General features: G+C 40.5%; 1 protein-coding gene and 1 pseudogene across 1 annotated transcript in view; one reads left to right on the top strand and one right to left on the bottom strand.

Annotated features, from left to right (window-relative positions):
* Positions 1-1438: 1438 nt before the first annotated feature.
* Positions 1439-2376, top strand: LOC129719618 (serine protease SP24D-like; annotated as a pseudogene).
* Positions 2377-17588: 15212 nt separating this feature from the next.
* LOC129725111 (retinal homeobox protein Rax) overlaps positions 17589-19323 on the bottom strand; it is a 35071-nt gene continuing 33336 nt past the window's right edge. Inside the window, exons 4-5 of the mRNA XM_055680566.1 lie at positions 18804-18891; positions 17589-18621 (exon numbers count right to left, since the gene is read on the bottom strand). Coding sequence (XP_055536541.1) covers positions 18173-18621; positions 18804-18891 — 537 coding nt within the window. The 3' untranslated portion in view covers positions 17589-18172. The remainder of the gene's footprint in view (positions 18622-18803; positions 18892-19323) is intronic.

Genomic DNA, 19323 nt, shown 5'->3' with positions numbered 1-19323 from the left:
ATCAATAAAATCACCCGTGTTCCACAACACAACAAACTAAAAAAGGTACAAATGTTTTACTCTTCACCCCCGTAACCGCCACCTTCTGCAATCCAGCAATTGGTAGGATTAAAGCGACAATCACCGTTTGCAATGCGCTAAGCATGAAAGAAACTGTGAAATGCTGGTTTTATGGGAAATAAATTGATAGAGCAACAATTTTCCAATGAAATCAATTGGAAAGTGACCGAAACAAGTGATGCATGTCGCGCTGCGTGAGAGTGCTGGTTTCCGATTTACCGAAAGTAATCATTTGAAGGGGGAAATAGGATTTATTATCGATGAGTTTTATATTATAACCTTGAGCAGCTTTGAAAAGATATCAGGGAAAAAACTAATTGAATTATATGTACAAGCCAGTGTCTCTGAAAGAGACTCTATCAAACTATAACATGGTAGCCCCATGTTAGTTTTGTAGGAAAATTAAACAATTTTTCAAACCCAGCTCTCCAAAAAAAATTAATTTTACTTATTTATATCAAAATTTGTATGTAAAATGTAAATAATAAAAACCACTGAAATGAAAATTCTGTTCCCGTGTATGATATGTATTAAAAATCCTTAAATTCAACTTTGAACATTTAGATCGTTATGTTATGTTTTTCATTGTATTTGTTCGTAAAAGTTTATCAGTACTTGTTGCTCGACGACGCGAACAGCTTCATACATAATGAAAGTATTCAAGCAAACATTGGCCACACCACATATTCCAACCACCAACAAATGAGCAAAACTAGTCCCCAAACATACTTTTCAAAGTGAACCGACAAAAAACTTCAACTTGAGCACCCATTACCAGCTATTATGTTGCCACTCAGGCATCTGGCCAACACTTTGCGCCCGTAAATTCGCAAAAGTAGAACGTAAATGGAAAATTAATTTACTTCGTCAACCCCAGCTAGCCCAATCGATCGGCGACTGGCATTCGGGTGACCCCGCTTCGACCCAACCCACCACCCCTGCAAAAGGATTTCGAATTGGCCGGGCGAAAACCCGAAGGTGCCGATGCGTTCTCAAGAACAGTTTTCTATTTAATGAATTCCATTCACCCGCCAAACAATGCATTCGCCAAGATTTTTAATTGAGTCGACATGATCGGACCCGATGGTACTCCAAAGGCGCAGTACATTATGTGCGCGTGCAATTGTTTAAAATATCGCCCAAATTCGTTGCGCCAATAACTCCTAGGTATTGTGCTGCACAATGCGACCCTTTTACTTTCGGGAAATGTATTTATGCGTACGAATCAGCGCGTAATCGGTCTGAAGAGGGTAAGGGATTAATTTTTCGAGTGATCCTTGAGAAAGCAGTTTCATCAGCAGACGGCAGCAAATGTGTTGCTATAAAAGAGGGTTGACCGGAGCGCTCAGCCATCGGAGAGCATTCGGGGAACAATCAAGTAATCGAGCGCCCTCGAGAAGTAACAATCAAAAGTCGACAAGATGAACACAACGCTGCTGTTGGCGATCGTTGGCGTCAGTCTGCTGCTGGGTGGAGTTTTGGCCGAAAATCGCGTTGTCGACGGTCAGTTTGCCACCAAGGGACAGTTTCCGTATCAGGTCGCGTTAGTAAGGCAAGGTAAACTGCGTTGCGGTGCAGCACTGGTGCACGAAAGATTTGTCCTAACAGCGGCACACTGTTTCTTCCAGGGTGATCAACCGTAAGTACCAACTGGTGACTATTGAGTATAATAAAGATTTTCTTTTTCATTTTGGAATTCACAGACTTCCAGAGAAATCAGTGCATGTATTTTTAGGAAGTGAGCGTCTTTTAGTGGACGGTGAATTCCGGCAGGCGCGAACCGTTCACGTACATGAAAATTTCGACCTCAGCAACAACAAGTTTGATTTAGCTCTGGTTGAGCTAAATAGACCTGTCCAGTTCAGTGAAACGGTCCGTGGAGTATCCCTTGGTAGCACGGCTTTCTTCGAGAACCAATAGGCTGTCTTTAGCGGCTGGGGTCGATCGTCAGAGCAGGAGAACACCACCTACAAGCTGAAATACAACACTCTAACATCGTTGAGCACCGCCGATTGCGCAAGCGAACTTGGTGATGGCTGTTACGAGGGCGCGCTTTGCTTCCGCAAGGAGCAACAGCAAAGCGGTGTTTGCTTCGTATGTTTCTGAAGCAAGATTTCTATCGGTTGACATTGGTTTTAATATGGAACCCATTACTTGCAGGGCGATTACGGAGGTCCAGTCGTGTATAACAATACCCTGGTTGGAGTGGCCAGTTACACGGTGGGAGGAACTTGTGGAGGCGACAAATCGGACGTTTTCGTTGATGTCTGTTACTATTATGAATGGGTCAATGAAAAGTTCGAAGAAAAAAACTGAAATTGGAAGAACAATTGTTAAACATGTAATGTTATGAAACAAATACAGAGCCGTTGCTAACATCATTAGAGAAACTAGGCTATGAATTTACTGACCATTATCCAACCATCCTTATAACTGACCATTATCCAATCCTCCTTATAACATATATCATAAACTAGCTAATACCCGGCCCGTGAGGGCCCAACTCCCAGCTCTAGACGATGGTCACGTTTCTTGGAATTTAAAAATCCATGAAGAACATCGACAAACGCGCGCCTCATACAAATCTCAAGTCTTTATATTGGAAATGAAAATCAACATATCATAAATTCAAAAATGAAACGTGTACCGATCTTATTGCATTTGTAGAATCAGTCTTGTACTAAAGCGTCCCAACAACCCACAGCTGCTCTCCACAGTCCACACACTTTGATAGAGTTGACAATTCAAACACGAACGCCGTTAACCGTGCTGCCAGACCTATGAACTATTGAATGAAATTGACTCAAAAAATGTGTATGAAATATATTTTCTACTTCCATTCGTTGTTTTGCTTTCGTCTCGATTAGACGCAAATTGTTCATCTCCGTTTGAGTTCGCAAAATAACAATACACGAGTTATCGTACGGGTGTTTTTTTTGTCGATTAGTTCTTGTGCTGCGCGATAGCAAAAGCCGGCAGTTTATCGGCCGAAACATCTTCTGCACACTGGTAGGGGCAGGCTACCCCGCCAGTGATCTGATACGCAGCTGATATAACAGCAAGAATAATTCTCCCGCACCGCTGTTACCCCGCTAGCAGCACGTACCACCATACGATCGAGCGAGTGGAAGTCAACTACAAGTGTCATCTACAAGGTCGCGTGTAGGATACGGCCCTGTGTCACAACACGAAGCTGGATCGTCATTGTTTGTTCTGCGGAGACGCTCGATTAATCCTACTATCAGCCGTGAGGTCGTGACTTAGACGTTCGGTGAAGTATTCACTTTAGAATTTTTATCATTATTATTAAAATTATTATCATTATTGTTATTATTATAATTATTATTATTATTATTGTTATTATTATTATTATTATTATTATTATTACTATTATTATTATTATTATTATTATTATTATTATTATTATTATTATTATTATTATTATTATTATTATTATTATTATTATTATTATTATTATTATAATTATTATTATTATTATTATTATTATTATTATTATTATTATTATTATTATTATTATTATTATTATTATTATTATTATTATTATTATAACTATTGTTATTAGTATTAGTATTACTGCCTTTTTTTTATTTTGATCCATTGTAGTTTGAAAAATTGTTTTTAAAATTTAATAGCAACTACTTGACCCCCCCCCCCCCCCCTCATTCGAATATTTATCGTTTGTGTGCGGTAGAGCGTAACGCTCCCGCAAAATGGACGACATGCAGGTGCAACTATTCCTGGATGTGGAAACAAATGGGGGAGAGATTGAGATCTCCCCCATCAATTCCCCTCTACCTTCCCCGCTACCTAGCCCCGTACCAAGGGTACCGGCAACACGGGTGAAAGCTTACCCAGATGCTTCGAAAGGTCCGTTCGTAGTTTACTTCAGGCCCATAAAGAAGCCTCTAAATATTATTCAAATCGGCAAGGACCTGGCAAAACAGTTTTCGGACGTAACCGAAATTACGAAGGTTAGACCGAACAAACTGCGAGTTGTTGTGAGTAGCTTGAAGCAAGCAAACGCAATTGCTAGCTACGAGCTCTTCACGAGAGAGTACCGCGTGTACATCCCTGCCAGGGACGTGGAGATCGACGGTGTGGTTACCGAAGGAAGCCTCACGGTCGATAACATTTTGCGTCACGGGGTTGGCTGCTTCAAGAACCCCCTGATTCAAGATGTAAAGATACTGGATGTCAAGCAATTGCATTCAGTATCCATCGAAGAAGGGAAGAAAAAATTCTTCCCTTCGGATTCCTTCCGTGTAACATTCGCCGGATCCGTACTGCCGAACTACATCTCTTTGGACAGGGTTCGTCTGCCTGTACGCCTGTCCGTACCGCGGGCCATGCATTGCCAAAACTGCAAGCAGTTAGGTCATACAGCCACCTACTGCTGCAACAAGGCACGCTGCAGCAAGTGCGGAGGCAATCATGCTGAAAGCGCTTGCAGTGAGGATACTGAAAAGTGTCTTTACTGCGAGGGAACTCGGCATGACCTTTCGGTGTGTCCCGCGTACAAACAGCGCGAGGAAAAAATTAAGCGTTCCCTCAAGGAACGATCAAAGCGCTCTTTCGCAGAAATGCTTAAGAGTGCTGAGCCACCCTCGACAGGAAACATCTTTTCCTTTTTGCCAACCGATGAGGGTACATCTGACGATCCCGTCGGAGGGTGTTCTTATGCCATGCCAGAAGGATCTAGGAAGAGGGAAATGATCAACTCTCCTAATCTTTCTCGCAAAGGTCGCAAGATAACCCCTAGCGGAATGACCAATAAGCCAACACAAAAAGGAAGCGGTGAAGAAAAACCGAAGCAAGTACCTCCCGGTTTTAATTTTAAATCAAACCAGGAGTACCCACCGCTTCCTGGGGCACCAAAAACCCCTCGTGCACCCATTTCTCGATCAGAAGATAAAAATGAAACAGGGTTAATAAAATTTACTGTTATTGTGGACTGGATATTTAAAACATTCAACATACCAGATCCCCTACAAAATATTCTTCTTGCTCTTCTTCCTACAGTGAAAACCTTTTTGAAGCAACTAGCAGCAACTTGGCCCCTCATTTCAGCTATCATATCTTTCGATGACTAATACGGCGAAAGAGGTTAGGAATTTTATCACTGTATTACAGTGGAATTGCAGAAGTATCATCCCCAAATTCGATCTATTTTCTCATTTAATAAATACATACAATTGTGACGCATTTGCGCTCTGTGAAACCTTTCTCAATTCAAACGATCAACTCAATTTCCACGATTTTAACATTATTCGTCGAGATCGAGACTCACACGGTGGAGGGGTACTTTTAGGGATTAAAAAGTGCTATTCCTTCTTCCGAATCGACCTCCCCTCGATCTCGCATATTCAAGTCGTTGCCATTCAAACGAATATGAATGGAAAAGACCTATGCCTTGTTTCGTTATATATCCCTCCATCCGCGCGGATTGAACAGAGGCATCTCACTGATATAGCAGAGTTGCTTCCCGCGCCTTTTTGATATTGGGAGATTTTAATTCTCACTGTTCGCTATGGGGGTCGCTGTACGACGACAACCGATCTTCTTTAATCTGTAACTTGATCGACGACTTCAATATGACAGTTTTGAATACTGGGGAAACGACACGTGTACCTAATCCTCCAGCACGTGAAAGCGTGCTTGACCTATCCCTCTGCTCGACATCACTAGCGCTAGATTGCCAGTGGAAAGTAATCAACGATCCCCACGGTAGTGATCATCTTCCAATCGTTATATCAATTGCTAATGGTTCAACTCCCCCGAACCCAATCAATATTTCCTACGACCTTACACGTAATATTGATTGGAAGTGTTATGAGTCTGTTATAGCGCAATCTATCGAAACTCACGAGGAACTTCCTCCGGAGGAAGAATACGCGTTCTTAGCTGGCTTGATAATCGACGCCGCGACTCAGGCTCAGACGAAACCGATACCCGGGGTGACGATTAGACAGCGCCCTCCCAACAAATGGTGGGACAAAGAGTGCTCTGAGCTGTACGCGCGAAGGCCGCGGCGTATAAGGACTACCGGGAGTACGGCACTGTCAACCTGCCTCGAAAGTACGAGGCACTGGGCAGGCAGATGAAGAGTAAAGGCGAAAAAACGCGGGTACTAGCGGCGGTTCGTAAACGCGTTGTCGAGGGAAACAGCGATGAGCACTCTTTGGGATACCGCCAGGCGCATGCGGAACCGTGACGTTTCGAATGAAAGTGAGGAGTATTCAGATCGCTGGATACTCGATTTTGCCAAAAAGGTCTGTCCGGACTCTGTACCGGAACAGAAAACCTTTCGCGACGCGTTATTAGTAACTACGGAAGAGCCTCCATTTTCGATGTTGGAATTTTCAATGGCTCTCCTGTCGTGCAACAATAAGGCTCCAGGGTTAGATAGAATAAAATTCAACCTGTTGAAGAATCTACCCGACTCTGCTAAAAGACGCTTGTTGAATTTGTTCAACAGTTTCTTGAGCTAAATATTGTTCCGCATGACTGGAGGGAGGTAAAAGTAATTGCTATTCGGAAACCCGGGAAACCTGCCTCTGATCACAATTCATATAGGCCGATTGCGATGCTCTCTTGCCTCCGGAAATTAATGGAGAAAATGATCCTCTTACGGTTAGACAAATGGGTCGAAACAAACGGGTTACTTTCAGATACTCAATTTGGCTTTCGCCGGGGCAAAGGGACGAACGATTGCCTAGCGTTGCTTTCTACTGAAATTCAACTAGCCTTTGCTCGAAAAGAGCAAATGGCTTCTGCGTTCATGGATATTAAGGGGGCTTTTGACTCTGTCTCTGTAGAAGTTTTAAGCGCGAAACTTCATTCGCAGGGACTTTCACCAAATTTGAATAACTTTTTGCTCAATTTGTTGTCAGAAAAGCATATGTATTTCTCACATGGCGATTCGACAACTTCCCGAATTAGTTACACGGGCCTCCCCCAGGGCTCATGTTGAGGTCCTCTCTTATAAAATTTTTACGTCAATGACATCGATGAATGTCTTGCAAATTCATGTACGCTAAGGCAACTTGCAGACGATAGTGTTGTATCCATTACTGGTAGCGAGGCTAGCGATCTGTAAGGACCATTGCAAGATACCTTAGACAATTTGTCTGAATGGGCTCTTAAGCTGGGTATCGAATTCTCTCCGGAGAAAACTGAGCTGGTCGTTTTTTCTAGGAAGCATAACCCAGCTCAGCTGCAGCTCCTACTAACGGGTAAAACGATCTCTCAGGTTTTAGTCGCGTAATATCTCGGGGTCTGGTTCGACTCTAAATGCACCTGGGCTTGTCATATTAGGTATCTGACACAAAAATGCCAACAGAGGATTAATTTTCTTCGTGCGATTACCGGAACTTGGTGGGGTGCTCACCCAGGAGACCTTCTGAGGTTATACCAAACAACGATATTGTCAGTTCTTGAGTACGGCTGTTTCTGCTTTCGCTCCGCCGCGAACACACACATTATAAAATAAGAGAGAATACAATATCGTTGTTTGCGTATTGCCTTGGGTTGCAAGCAGTCGACCCATACGATGAGTCTTGAAGTGTTAGCGGGTAATCTTCCGTTGAAACATCGTTTTTGGAATCTCTCTTACCGGTTGCTAATTCGATGCACAGTTATGAACCCATTAGTAATTGGAAATTTCGAGAGGTTGGTCGACCTTCAATCTCAATCCAGATTTATGACTTTATATTTTGACTATATGGCTCAAGATATTAACCCTTCTTGTCTTGACCCAATGTCGCACTTTTAGATACTTCTAATAATGCTATATTCTTCGACACCACCATGAAACAAGATATTTCTGGTATCCCGGATCAATTGCGACCCCAAGAGATCCCTAAGATTTTTTCCAATAAGTTTAAACATGTTAGTTATGATAAAAGGTTTTCCACTGACGGATCTTATCTAGATGAGTCCACTGGCTTCGGTGTTTTCCACGAAAATTTTACCGCCTCCTACAAACTCGGTGCTCCTGCTTCCGTGTACGTCGCAGAACTTGCTGCTATTCAGTACTCTCTTGGAATCATCGAAACCCTACCCATAGACCACTACTTCATCTTCACAGATAGTCTCAGTGCCATTGAGGCTCTGCGATCGATGAAGACTGTGAAGCACACCCCGTATTTCCTGGGGAAAATACGGCGGTTTTTAAGTGCTTTAACAGATAAAAATTACCGGGTTACCTTAGCGTGGGTCCCTTCTCATTGCTCGATTCCGGGTAACGAAAAGGCTGACTCTTTTGCTAAGGTGGGTGCTATTGATGGCGATATTTATGAAAGACCAATTGCTTATGATGAATTTTATAGCATTTTGCGTCAGAGAACACTCAACAGTTGGCAATCATCATGGAACTCAGATGAACTGGGACGGTGGCTACATTCCATTTTTCCTAAGGTATCGACGAAAGCATGGTTCAAGGGGTTGGAAGTAGGTCGGGACTTCATTCGCGTGATGTCCAGACTTATGTCCAATCACTACACGTTAAACACGCATCTCTTTCGTATAGGGCTTGTGGACAGTAATCACTGCGTTCGTGGCGATGGCTACCATGACATCGAGCATGTTGTTTGGTCGTGTACCGAATACTGTGGCGTTAGGTCTGAGCTTATAGATTCCCTTCGGGCCCGAGGAAAACAACCGAACGTACCCGTTAGAGACATGCTGGGAAGCGGTGATCTCCAGTACATGACACAGCTATACGGGTTTATAAAAAATGCTGGCATTAAAATTTGATTTCTTTTATCTATTTGCTAGAATACAATTTCTGTCACAAACTGAAAGAGAATGATACACCCGGCTGGAGACACTAAAACGAAGACTCGGCATCTCTATGTTTACGCAGACACCTCAGACCAAAACTGCCCAAATAGAACGTCACTGGTTAGCCACGTACAAATAAATAAATTCTGTAACATAAAATATTTAAAAACAAAATTGTAACACCCCTCCTCTCACCTGGAATCCCCACTAGCTCGTAGTCGGCCGCGAGAATAAAGAATCCCTGCTAATTTAGAAATAAAAAAAAAATGTACTTGGCTCAGTTAAACATAAATTGTATCGTGCCGTGTCAAATAAACTATTTAAAAACAATATTTTCTACTTTCTTGTTGGTAAGTACCGTTTATTTTCAGAGGAATACAAAGTCGAGTATGCAACTGATACCTATTACAAATACAAGTCGGACTCGACTATCCGGAGGCACGATTATTCGATGGTTCGAATCATCGGGGCTCGATTATCCTATCGGCATATATACCGAGAGCTATATTCTTTTTATTAACAAACTGATTGTTTTCGCTTAGAAAAATTAAAAAATATACAAAAAAAATCGGCGTGATTATCCGGAGAATTTTGTTATCTGGAGTGAAATATTTTTCAAATCCTCGGATAATTGAGTCCGACCTGTATTACTAATAGACGAAACCAAGGCATTATCGAGATGAAAACATTGAACAACTTCACTAAACAAGACAACTAAGGAGAACTTTTCAAACATTAACATGTATTTTAGGACATTAAATTTTACAGATTTCTCGAACATAAGATATGTTTCCAAACTCATTGCTCATAAATTATGTAAATTAGTAAGTATTAACATTAGCTTTATAAACATATTCTGAATTTCTCTTAGCAGAAAAAATTATTCAAAAATTTAAAAAATATTATTAGTAGATCTTACGCTAGGTTTGCCCAGAAATCCTAGATGGGACGCAACTCGGGGACGTTGAACGGACTCGCTAACTTGGGCACCACATCGGATTCCGCTCCATCTCCTCCAACGATCGCTTCGAGTAACGGGCCTACACCAGATCCGGCCAAAACAGCGCGTCTACAGCCTTATGGTATTTAATGATGAACGACATAACTTCCGGCAGGCACTGTCGTACTGTAAATTTTCCTCGTTCACGGTCAATCCGGCTTTATTCGACTTCTAGCTGATTGTCAGCCGCAGCAGCACCTTCTTAGGGAACTCGGTGTGCGAAATGAACTTCACCTTGGAGCTCATTTCTCTAGTGAGGAAAGTAAAATACGAAGTACCCTGCCAGTCGTTGCCATGCATGGTGAGATGGGTCTCGTTTTCCATCGCCAACGTCACAACGTGACCATCTTATTCAGCCGCTGCCGCTGTGTCATTACCTGCAGCTTCGAGACCAGTGAACTACTGACGTATACGTCCATAGGTAAAATATTGGTCCATGTGCGTTAAATACTTTTTTACTGGTTGGCCGGTTGCAACGATTTTCCGGTGAAGCGGACGCGGCATCCTTTGGAGCATCTTCAGCATACATTGGTGCTTTTTGTCGCTCAGGGTCGTCGGCCGTCTAGATCCGGGCTTTCTTTCAATGCTGTGATTATTATCCAAGAGTGTCAAGATATTGTAGATGGCGGAACCGGCATATCCGGCGTCCACAAACTGCCCTCGACGCAGCGGGGTACCGTTCTTTGAACACCACACTTCTGAACAGAGAATCTTCATTCTTTTTCCATCACGGTTAAAGTTCGACTGATAGAACTGTCAATTTTTTTCTGTTGACTCATGGGTTACTATGATTGATGCTGCAAGGTGAAAGACGAGATGTGGAGCATTATCGTGGGTTTTTTTGCGTGTGTGCCTACTCGAAAGTCTTCGAATCTACTGTTCAACATCATCTTATGTTCAACGTAAAAAATCACTTTTTCACCTCGCAATAGGCGTCGTACACAAATTACGTAACGCTAAAAACCTAGATTTCAGACCCCCTCCCCCCCCCCATGTAACAATGAGTAACGTTCGATATGACTCCCCCCCCTAAAATTACGTAACGCTGGACAACCTGTCCCCCCCTCCAAATTTGCAACATTGAGTAAACATCACAGTTACGTAACGATCTGAATTACCCTCCCTTCCCCCTATGTAACAATAAGTAACGCAGACTTAACCCCCCCCCCCCTTCATGCGTTACGTAATTTGTGTACGACGCCATACGGGTTTTATCCTGGTGGATCTGTATCTACGAGCTCACTAGAGTTTACTTCATTTTGTCTTCGTGGCATTGAACAAGGTCTTCAGATCGATGCCATCTACACGGACCTGAAAGCTCGGAGCTACAACTGAGATGGTTTAAAGGAAAGATTTATATGTACGTACCTAACCGTAAAATCATTGTGAAATTGGGCACATCGCCGTGGCTTAGTAACAAATCCGATGTTTCTCAAGTTAGTAAAGTTGGACCGTTGTTTTTTTCGTTGTTTATCACTCATATCACTAAAGTCTCACCACCTGGCGATTGCTATACGCCGATTATAAAATTTCCTAAATACATTGGAGATGATATCCTACCATCTGGGTAAGTTGATGTGATTTCTTGATCGGGTTGGTTTGCATGGGACATTTTTTGTAACGTTATTTGCACCTGTTATCACCCTGTACTTTGCAACAGTAATTAAGTAAAACAGTTCACTAATATTGTCTACATTCCATTTAAAATGAATAAATATGTCATGTTTCATATAGTATTGAGTTTGAGACATTAGGTTCTAGAAATCTCAACTAATTTCACATACAAACATTTACCGTTTTGGCTCAATCTCACACCCGTGGCTTAATCTCACCCCGGCAATGATTTCTCCATGATTCATGTGTTAACAATAAAGTTATGTAGGCATTTCTAGGTCAAGGTATCGTGTGTGAAATATGTGAAGTTCGTTCAAAACAAGCTAGTTTGTGAAAGAAAAGATAGTTCAAAGATGTGGCTTTATTTAGCTCGCCGACTGTTATTTAAGGTTTCTGTCGTTACCTTGGTGAAGTTTTGTATGAGATGTTCGTGCGCAAGCGAAAGTGAGAGCCTGGCAGTAGAGCATTTTGGTAGAATAGAAATTCGCTCTAGGCGAGATTTATGACCTGTCATTCATGATCGAACTATACTGTAACAAATCAACACGTTCCTGCCAAGTGGTTTCCACTTACTTCTGTGCTAATAGATGAAACATTTCATATCTACGTGGAATACACTTGCGTTTCAGATCACGGCACAAAATCAAGTGTCTTACAATACGGTTTGTCATGTCATGCATACCAAAATCAATAATTTTACACACAGATTTCAATGATTACATACGTCAAATGCCAAAAGACGTTAAAATACCGTGGATTCCAATAAAAATCGATATGGGTCGACATAATAGAATGATTAGGTTCGTTTATTGTTATTCATATGTAAAGAGCATTAGGGATTAGCGTGCGATTTATTTTCAGTGTAAGTGTTGTGAGCGTTCTGCCTCAACGTAAAATTTTAGTAACAAAGGCTGCTTCCCGCAGAATAATAATGGAGTAATTGGTGAAACCGCCAAATTCGGGTTCCTCTGTAGAAGAGAATCAATCATATATTTTCGAAGTTCTTGTTTGTTTCAGATTACCTGAAACGGCCACAAAACTCATGGATCAAGTAAAATTAGATGTGCTCGCAGCGCCACCGCCATACGCTGGCGAGTGAACGAATTAGCTGCCTTGGAATGTTATGCACGCTGCCTCATTTTAACTCAAATCTGATTAGGATCTACTCAGTTGGGTATTCTTATGCAAAATGTCAAAAAGTTAGTTATCGGCTACTGGATAATTGAGTAACATTTACCCAAATTTTCATAATTACCATGTTTACTCAGTTTTGAGTTATTATATATGACGTTTACTCACCCCTGAGTATATGTAGGGGAAAGTGGGTAAAGACGGACACCCTAAGGTTTAACCTAAATAATTTCTCAGGTTTTGCTATTTAAATTGTAGTAGTCATATAAATTGTAACTTAAGATCATTTGTTGTCATAATTATTTTTGGTATTAGTGAACTTCCTCCAATTTTATGTGTTTTGGGTCATCAAAAAATATGACTACACATTGCTGTTTTTCTGACAAGACGGACACCTGGGGTGGGTAAAATGGACACTACGATGAAAAACCTAAATTAATCCACCTAGCGGTCAGACCCAGCCTTTCTCATTCAATTTTTTATTTGTAAAAATAGATTTACATGAACGCTTCAATCCAATAAATGTATATTCACTCTTTAGGTTCTAAAATATTGATGTTGTAATCTTTACATATAAAAATGCAGTCAAGTCTGTCTGTCTGTCTGATCCATATAGGCCCGAAAACTACCGAACCGATCGACGTGAAAATTTGTATGTAGGGGTTTTTGGTCCCGATAAAGGTTTCTATGATAGTTTGAGACCCCTCCCTCTTCTGGAAGGGATGGGTCCCATACAAATGAAACATAAATTTCTGCACAACTCAAGAACAAACCAAGCAAATGAAACCGAATTTGGCATGTGGATGTTTTAAGGGGTAACTAATATGTCCATAACAGTTGGATGAAACACAAATTTGTGCACATCTTGAGAACTAATCAACCAAATCGAACCAAATTTGGCAGGTAAATGTTTTTAGTGGTAACAAATATGTACATAATGGTTTGAAACCCGACTTCCTCTTCTATAAGGGAGGGATCCCATGAAAATGAAACACAAATTTCGCACAGCTCAAGAACCAATCAAGAAAATACAACCAAAATTGGTATGTGAATGTTTTTAGAGGTAACAAATATGTCCATAATGGTTTGACGCCCCTACCTCTTCTGGAAGTACATGTTTCTTCACAAATTTCTGCACATCTCGCGAACTAATCAACTAAATGGAACCATATTGGCAGGTGAATGTTTTTAGTGGTAACAATTATGTTCCATAATCGACCTCAGACAACATTTTGGATTGTAAGATGGCAACTTCCGGTTTCTGGAAAACAGCCGGAAATGGCCGATTTCCACCCGATATAATAATATCCGGATCTATAATAATACACAAGAGCTAAAATCGACCACAGATAGCATTTTAAATTCTAAGATGGCGACTTCCGGTTTCTGAAAACAGCAGAAAAGGACCAAATACCACCCAATATGAGTTTTTCTTTAACCAGTATGCCGTTCAAAATCCAGAAATTGTCTCCAAATGCCATTATGAAATCCAAAATGGCGACTTCGGGGTCGGAAAACAGCGGCAAATGACCAAATACCACCCAATATGGGTATTTCCGAAACCGTAATGATGCACTGGAGCCACAAATCGACTTCAGACAACATTTTGAATTGTAAGATGGCAACTTCCGGTTTCTGGAAAACAGCTTGAAATGGACGATTCCCAATAAATATTAGTATTTCTGGAACCAGAAAGATGCACAGAAGCTAAAAATTGATCACAGACACAATCTTGAATTTTAAGATGGTGACTCCCGGTGTCTGGCAAACAGCCGGAAATGACCAAATACCATTCAATATGATTGTTTTCGGAACCAGAATTACGTCCAGATGACAGAAATTGATTTCACAAGCAATTTTAAAGTATAAAATGGCGACTTTCGGCTTCTGAAAAACAATCCAAAGTGACCAAATATCACCCAATATGAGTATTTCTTTAACCAGTATCCTAAATACCATTTTGAAGTCCAAGATGGCGACTACCGGTTTGTGAAAAACAGCCTAAAATAAACAAATACTATCCAATATGAGTATCTCTGGAACCAGAATGATGCAAGGAGCTAACAATTGACCTCAGGCACCATTTTGAATTGCTAAATGGCAACTTATAGGCAACAGTCGGAAATGACCGAATAATACTCAATATGGATATTTCCGTAAACGTGATGATGCATAGAAACCAAGCATTGACCCTGGACACTATTTCGAATTTGAAGACGACCACTTTTAGTTTCTGGAAAACAACCAAAAATACCTCTCAATATGGGTATTTCCAGTGTCAGATTGATGCCAGAAAGTCTGCTGATAATGACAAAATACCACCCAATATGAATATATTCAGAATTAAGGCGATGTACAGAAGCCAATAAACGAGGATGCTGTCATTACGATAAAACCAATCATTTCAAACGATTTGTTATTTGACTTTGATCATATCCTATGGCCGATTCGTCGTGCATTTGCAGACTTCAAACAAACCACAAGGAATCAATGAACTGGGAACGTTCAAATAGTACGACACCACATTTAAATTATGTTGAGGCCACATATATCGATCAAAGCAGGTATAGTTTTAAATAGTCTTTGAATTTCTCTTCTTTCTATAACTTTTGAGCCACATATCAAATTGTTATGAAGTTTGTTATTTGTAAGTTTGAGAGATGACTCGTTCGTATAATAGACTTTCGTTGTTTTATTAAGAATTTAATACATAACGGTTGCTTAAGTTCGATTATAATCAAATGAAATGAGAACGTGTAGGGCAGCCAAACTTTGAAACCACGTGTTCAATCATAATTCATCAGTTAACCCTTAACTAGCCCGCTCATCTGATAAAAATATTAATCAATTCGGTTGTGTAGTTTCTGAGATAATGAATTTCGTGATTTTCACATTTCGATACATCACAGACGAAGTTACAGTCCGCTTACAGTAAAATTCAATAGGGTATTATGAGGCAGCTATACATTTCATTTGACACTTATTTTGTGGAAATCGGGTCAGCCATCTTTGAGAAAAGTGAGTGAGTCCAAGTAGTCTTCGGAATATGTTCCTTTTCATAGCCTGATTTCACATTTTTAAACATAACAGGCAAAGTAATAGTCCGATTGCAAAACAAATCAATAGGGTCTTATGGGACAATTAGACCTTCCATTTGACACTGATTTTATGAAAATCGGTACAGCCATCTCTGAGAAACATGAGTGAGATTAAACAGTCTTCAGAACACGTTTCTTTTCATAACTTTTGAACCACAAGTTCAATCTTTATGAAATTCAAAACTTAAGAGTTTTCTAGGTAGCCCGTTCTTTTGAAACCAATTTTGTTCAAATCGGTTGTGTATTTTCTGAGATATTGATGTTTCATGATTTTCACATTTTTAAACATAACCTCTAAACTAAAATTCCGATTACAATGAAATTCAATAGGGTCTTATGGGGCAACATGACCTTTCATATGCAATTAATTTAATGAAAATCGGTCTAGCCATCTCTGAGAAAAGTGAGCGAGAATAAAAATCTGCACATACACACACACACATACAGAAAATGCTCAGCTCGTTGAGCTGAGTCGAGTGATATATGCCATTCGGCCCTTTGGAGCACTTTTATACTTTCGGTTTTGCAAGTGATTGCTATACTGCCTTGAGATGACAAAGTGACGTAAGTGCCATTTTTTCAAATATGGGTTTTTCATGCCAATTTGTTCATTATTCTAAGACTCATCTCTTGGTATCTTCCTTTTCGTTGCTACTTATTCGTACGTTGCATAAAATCAGAAAAACAAAGTGACGTTGGCACCCATTTCAATACAAAAGTGACGAGAAATTCATTCGTTTTTGGGCCGTACTGAAAAACTGATCACTTGGATCTACGTCACAATGTCATCTCACGGCAGTATACCTTTCTAGGAGAAAGGCAAAAAGGTGGACATTCACAAAAAAGGTTAGAATTAATGCAAAAAATCACGTCCTACATGGGCTGTTCTAACTGCTAAGTGATTAATATCTGCTGGTTTCTCTCGCGGCCTCTTGGTAAATCCGTGTGTCCATCTTTTTCTACCTTAGTGTGTCCATCTTGCCCGACCTGGCTGTAAATTTTTCAAACGATCGTAGTTCTCTATCGGAACATCGAGAATCTGTTGGAATTTCATTAGAAAACTGAGGAAAGAATAATTAAACACTTTACCATCGGGAACAAATGAAAACACATAAGTTTCACGAGTTTTCCACTAATTTCCGTGGAATGAAAATTACATCAAACAGTACGTTCACGAAAATATTCTTTGTTTTACTTACAAATTTGACAATTTGCTTGCTGAAAACCGACAATGCATCTCAAAAGTAATAACAGACTACAAAGAAGGTATTCGCATGACTCAACCTCATAAAAAATTCCAGTTTGTGAAATTTTAAAAGGGTTCATCTTACCCGCAGTGTCCGTCTTTACTTACTGTTATGGCGGAATTTAGCGTTTTGGTTTGAAATTTGATCATTTTAATGTGTTCCTTCATACGAAAAACATTTATCCGAAAATACTTTATAATTAAATAAATCATTCATTCAACCTCGCATTACAGTTTAGGCGATAAACATACTGAGGTTCATTGATATAAGTACCTATCGATATACGATAATATCCGACGGACAGCGATTTATTTCATTATGTCTTAAAATTCCAAGTCTAAGAACGTATATCGGTATGGTTCCGGAATGACATGCGATAAAAAACTTATTTCTTCCATGATGTGCATTGTATACGATTTCATCTTCGCTGTGATATCTTTAAGATAATTTTCAATTATTTATATACGACTTTATGTTGACACACCTCTTTTTAACACACCTCTACTACACACGAGGTTCGCTGTGAAAGAATGTTCGATTTGCTTTTTAAGCCTTCAGTGATGCATAAAACAATATGTTGAACTTTGTAAATTGAATAACGATAATTTTGGAAGTATCTATAAAAGAGACAAAACATACTTGTTTAAATATCATTTAGTTTATTTTCGACTACGAGTTCCAATTTCTGTATGAATCACTATGTACAAGTGTTGTTGTTCTCCAATAACGAAACGAGTAAAGCACGACTATATATTATTTCTTATAATACTGATTTAGTTCTTACACTAAGTTATGACAATTTGTATTTACCTAAATTTACATGAGAGTAGGCTGCTATGACTTTGACTGGGTCCCACGAAATACTTTGCACTTACTGGGAGAAAACTATCTATCAATGAAGAAACACTTAAAAGATCGTACGTCAAGATTAAAATATAAACAGTTTCCATAGAATGAAGAAAACTGTTTTTAAATTATGACAACTGAATGAATGATGGCCAATAAAATTATTTGAATTTAGTACAATAATCTTTTTTCAACAACTCTTGGACCCAGTATTCCAACTTCTTACTACGTCTTCCTCGCTAGCATTCTTCACTTTGCTTTCATCACACAATAAATTAACAATAAATATTGCATCTCTAATCCTTCTATCGTATATTCACTAGAGCGAACGCCACCTCAAACGAACAAAGGGGGCGAACGGACAAAATTTCACCTTACTTTTCCGCCACACTCTCTTTGCTGGTATTAATACTATTACTGCCAACACTGACATTGCTGCTCGTACTACTGCTAGAACTGGTACTGCTGTTGCTGCTGCTGCTACTAATGTTGCCAGCACCGGCGCCTGTGACTACCGGTCCCGTTCCACCATTCGGACTCTCCTTGGGACTGTTCGGTGGGCTCAGCCGAGTGTTAATAGTCAGATTTTGCGGATAAGCAGCCGCGCCGAAGAGCGAATTCAGGCCCATGTACTGCGACAGCAGCGAGTGAAAGTGCGGGATTTTATAGTTGGGCATCATGTTTGGGTGGATCAGTGGGTGGCCGGAACCGGGCAGCAACGTCGGATGTAGGCCAAAGTTCGTGGACCAGAACTCGGTTGGCGGCAGAGCCGGATGGGTCAACTGATGCGGCAGCGGAAGTCCAAGCGGGAATTCAGGCATTCCTGGTTGAAGAAAACAGAGAAACGGATGGCGGAAAGAAAATGACAATTAGTTTAGGCTTGTAGTAAGATTGAATCTCGCGAGGGGTGCGTTACACACTGATCGCATTTTGATTACAGGCTGCAGGGGCGTTTTTGGACACCTTTTTACAAAGCTTTAATAGAATGAACAATAGGATAATTACCTTGGTCGTGGTGTAGAAAAGCAGATGTGTCTCTACCCATGGCTTTTTCTCGTTTTCGCCACTTTGCACGACGATTTTGGAACCATACCTGTAATTTTTAAGAGAGAAAGAAAAAACGATAACATCAGTCTCATGATTCATGGATAGATTGTTTTGGAAACCGACTAGCGGGAATCGGAATCCCCCAGCGGCAGCAGAGCGAATGGATTCAACCGCACCGTAATAGCATTATTTCATTACTGGTAAGTGTCTATAATTTGATCACATTTTCCCATCCATTCAGAACCGCTGGGGCGAAACGAACGGCAAAACGTCTTTCTCGTTGACGCCGTCGTCTCTTTACGCCGTCCATCCGGCAACGGATTCCGGCCAGCTAATTGACAGAGTATAACCAATTATTTGCGCCAATTATCGCTGCTAACTTCTATGTCACAACTCTTCTTACCCTGCACAAACCCACCCAGCAGTTGCTATCTCTTCGTAAAAGGACGGATTTTGCTCCCTCAGATGTCTATAGTCT

The sequence above is a fragment of the Wyeomyia smithii genome, chromosome 2 (genome assembly GCF_029784165.1).
Source record: "Wyeomyia smithii strain HCP4-BCI-WySm-NY-G18 chromosome 2, ASM2978416v1, whole genome shotgun sequence".
Lineage (NCBI taxonomy): Eukaryota > Metazoa > Arthropoda > Insecta > Diptera > Culicidae > Wyeomyia > Wyeomyia smithii.
Note: the sequence above shows the minus strand (reverse complement) of the source record. Positions and strands in the feature narration are given on the sequence as shown.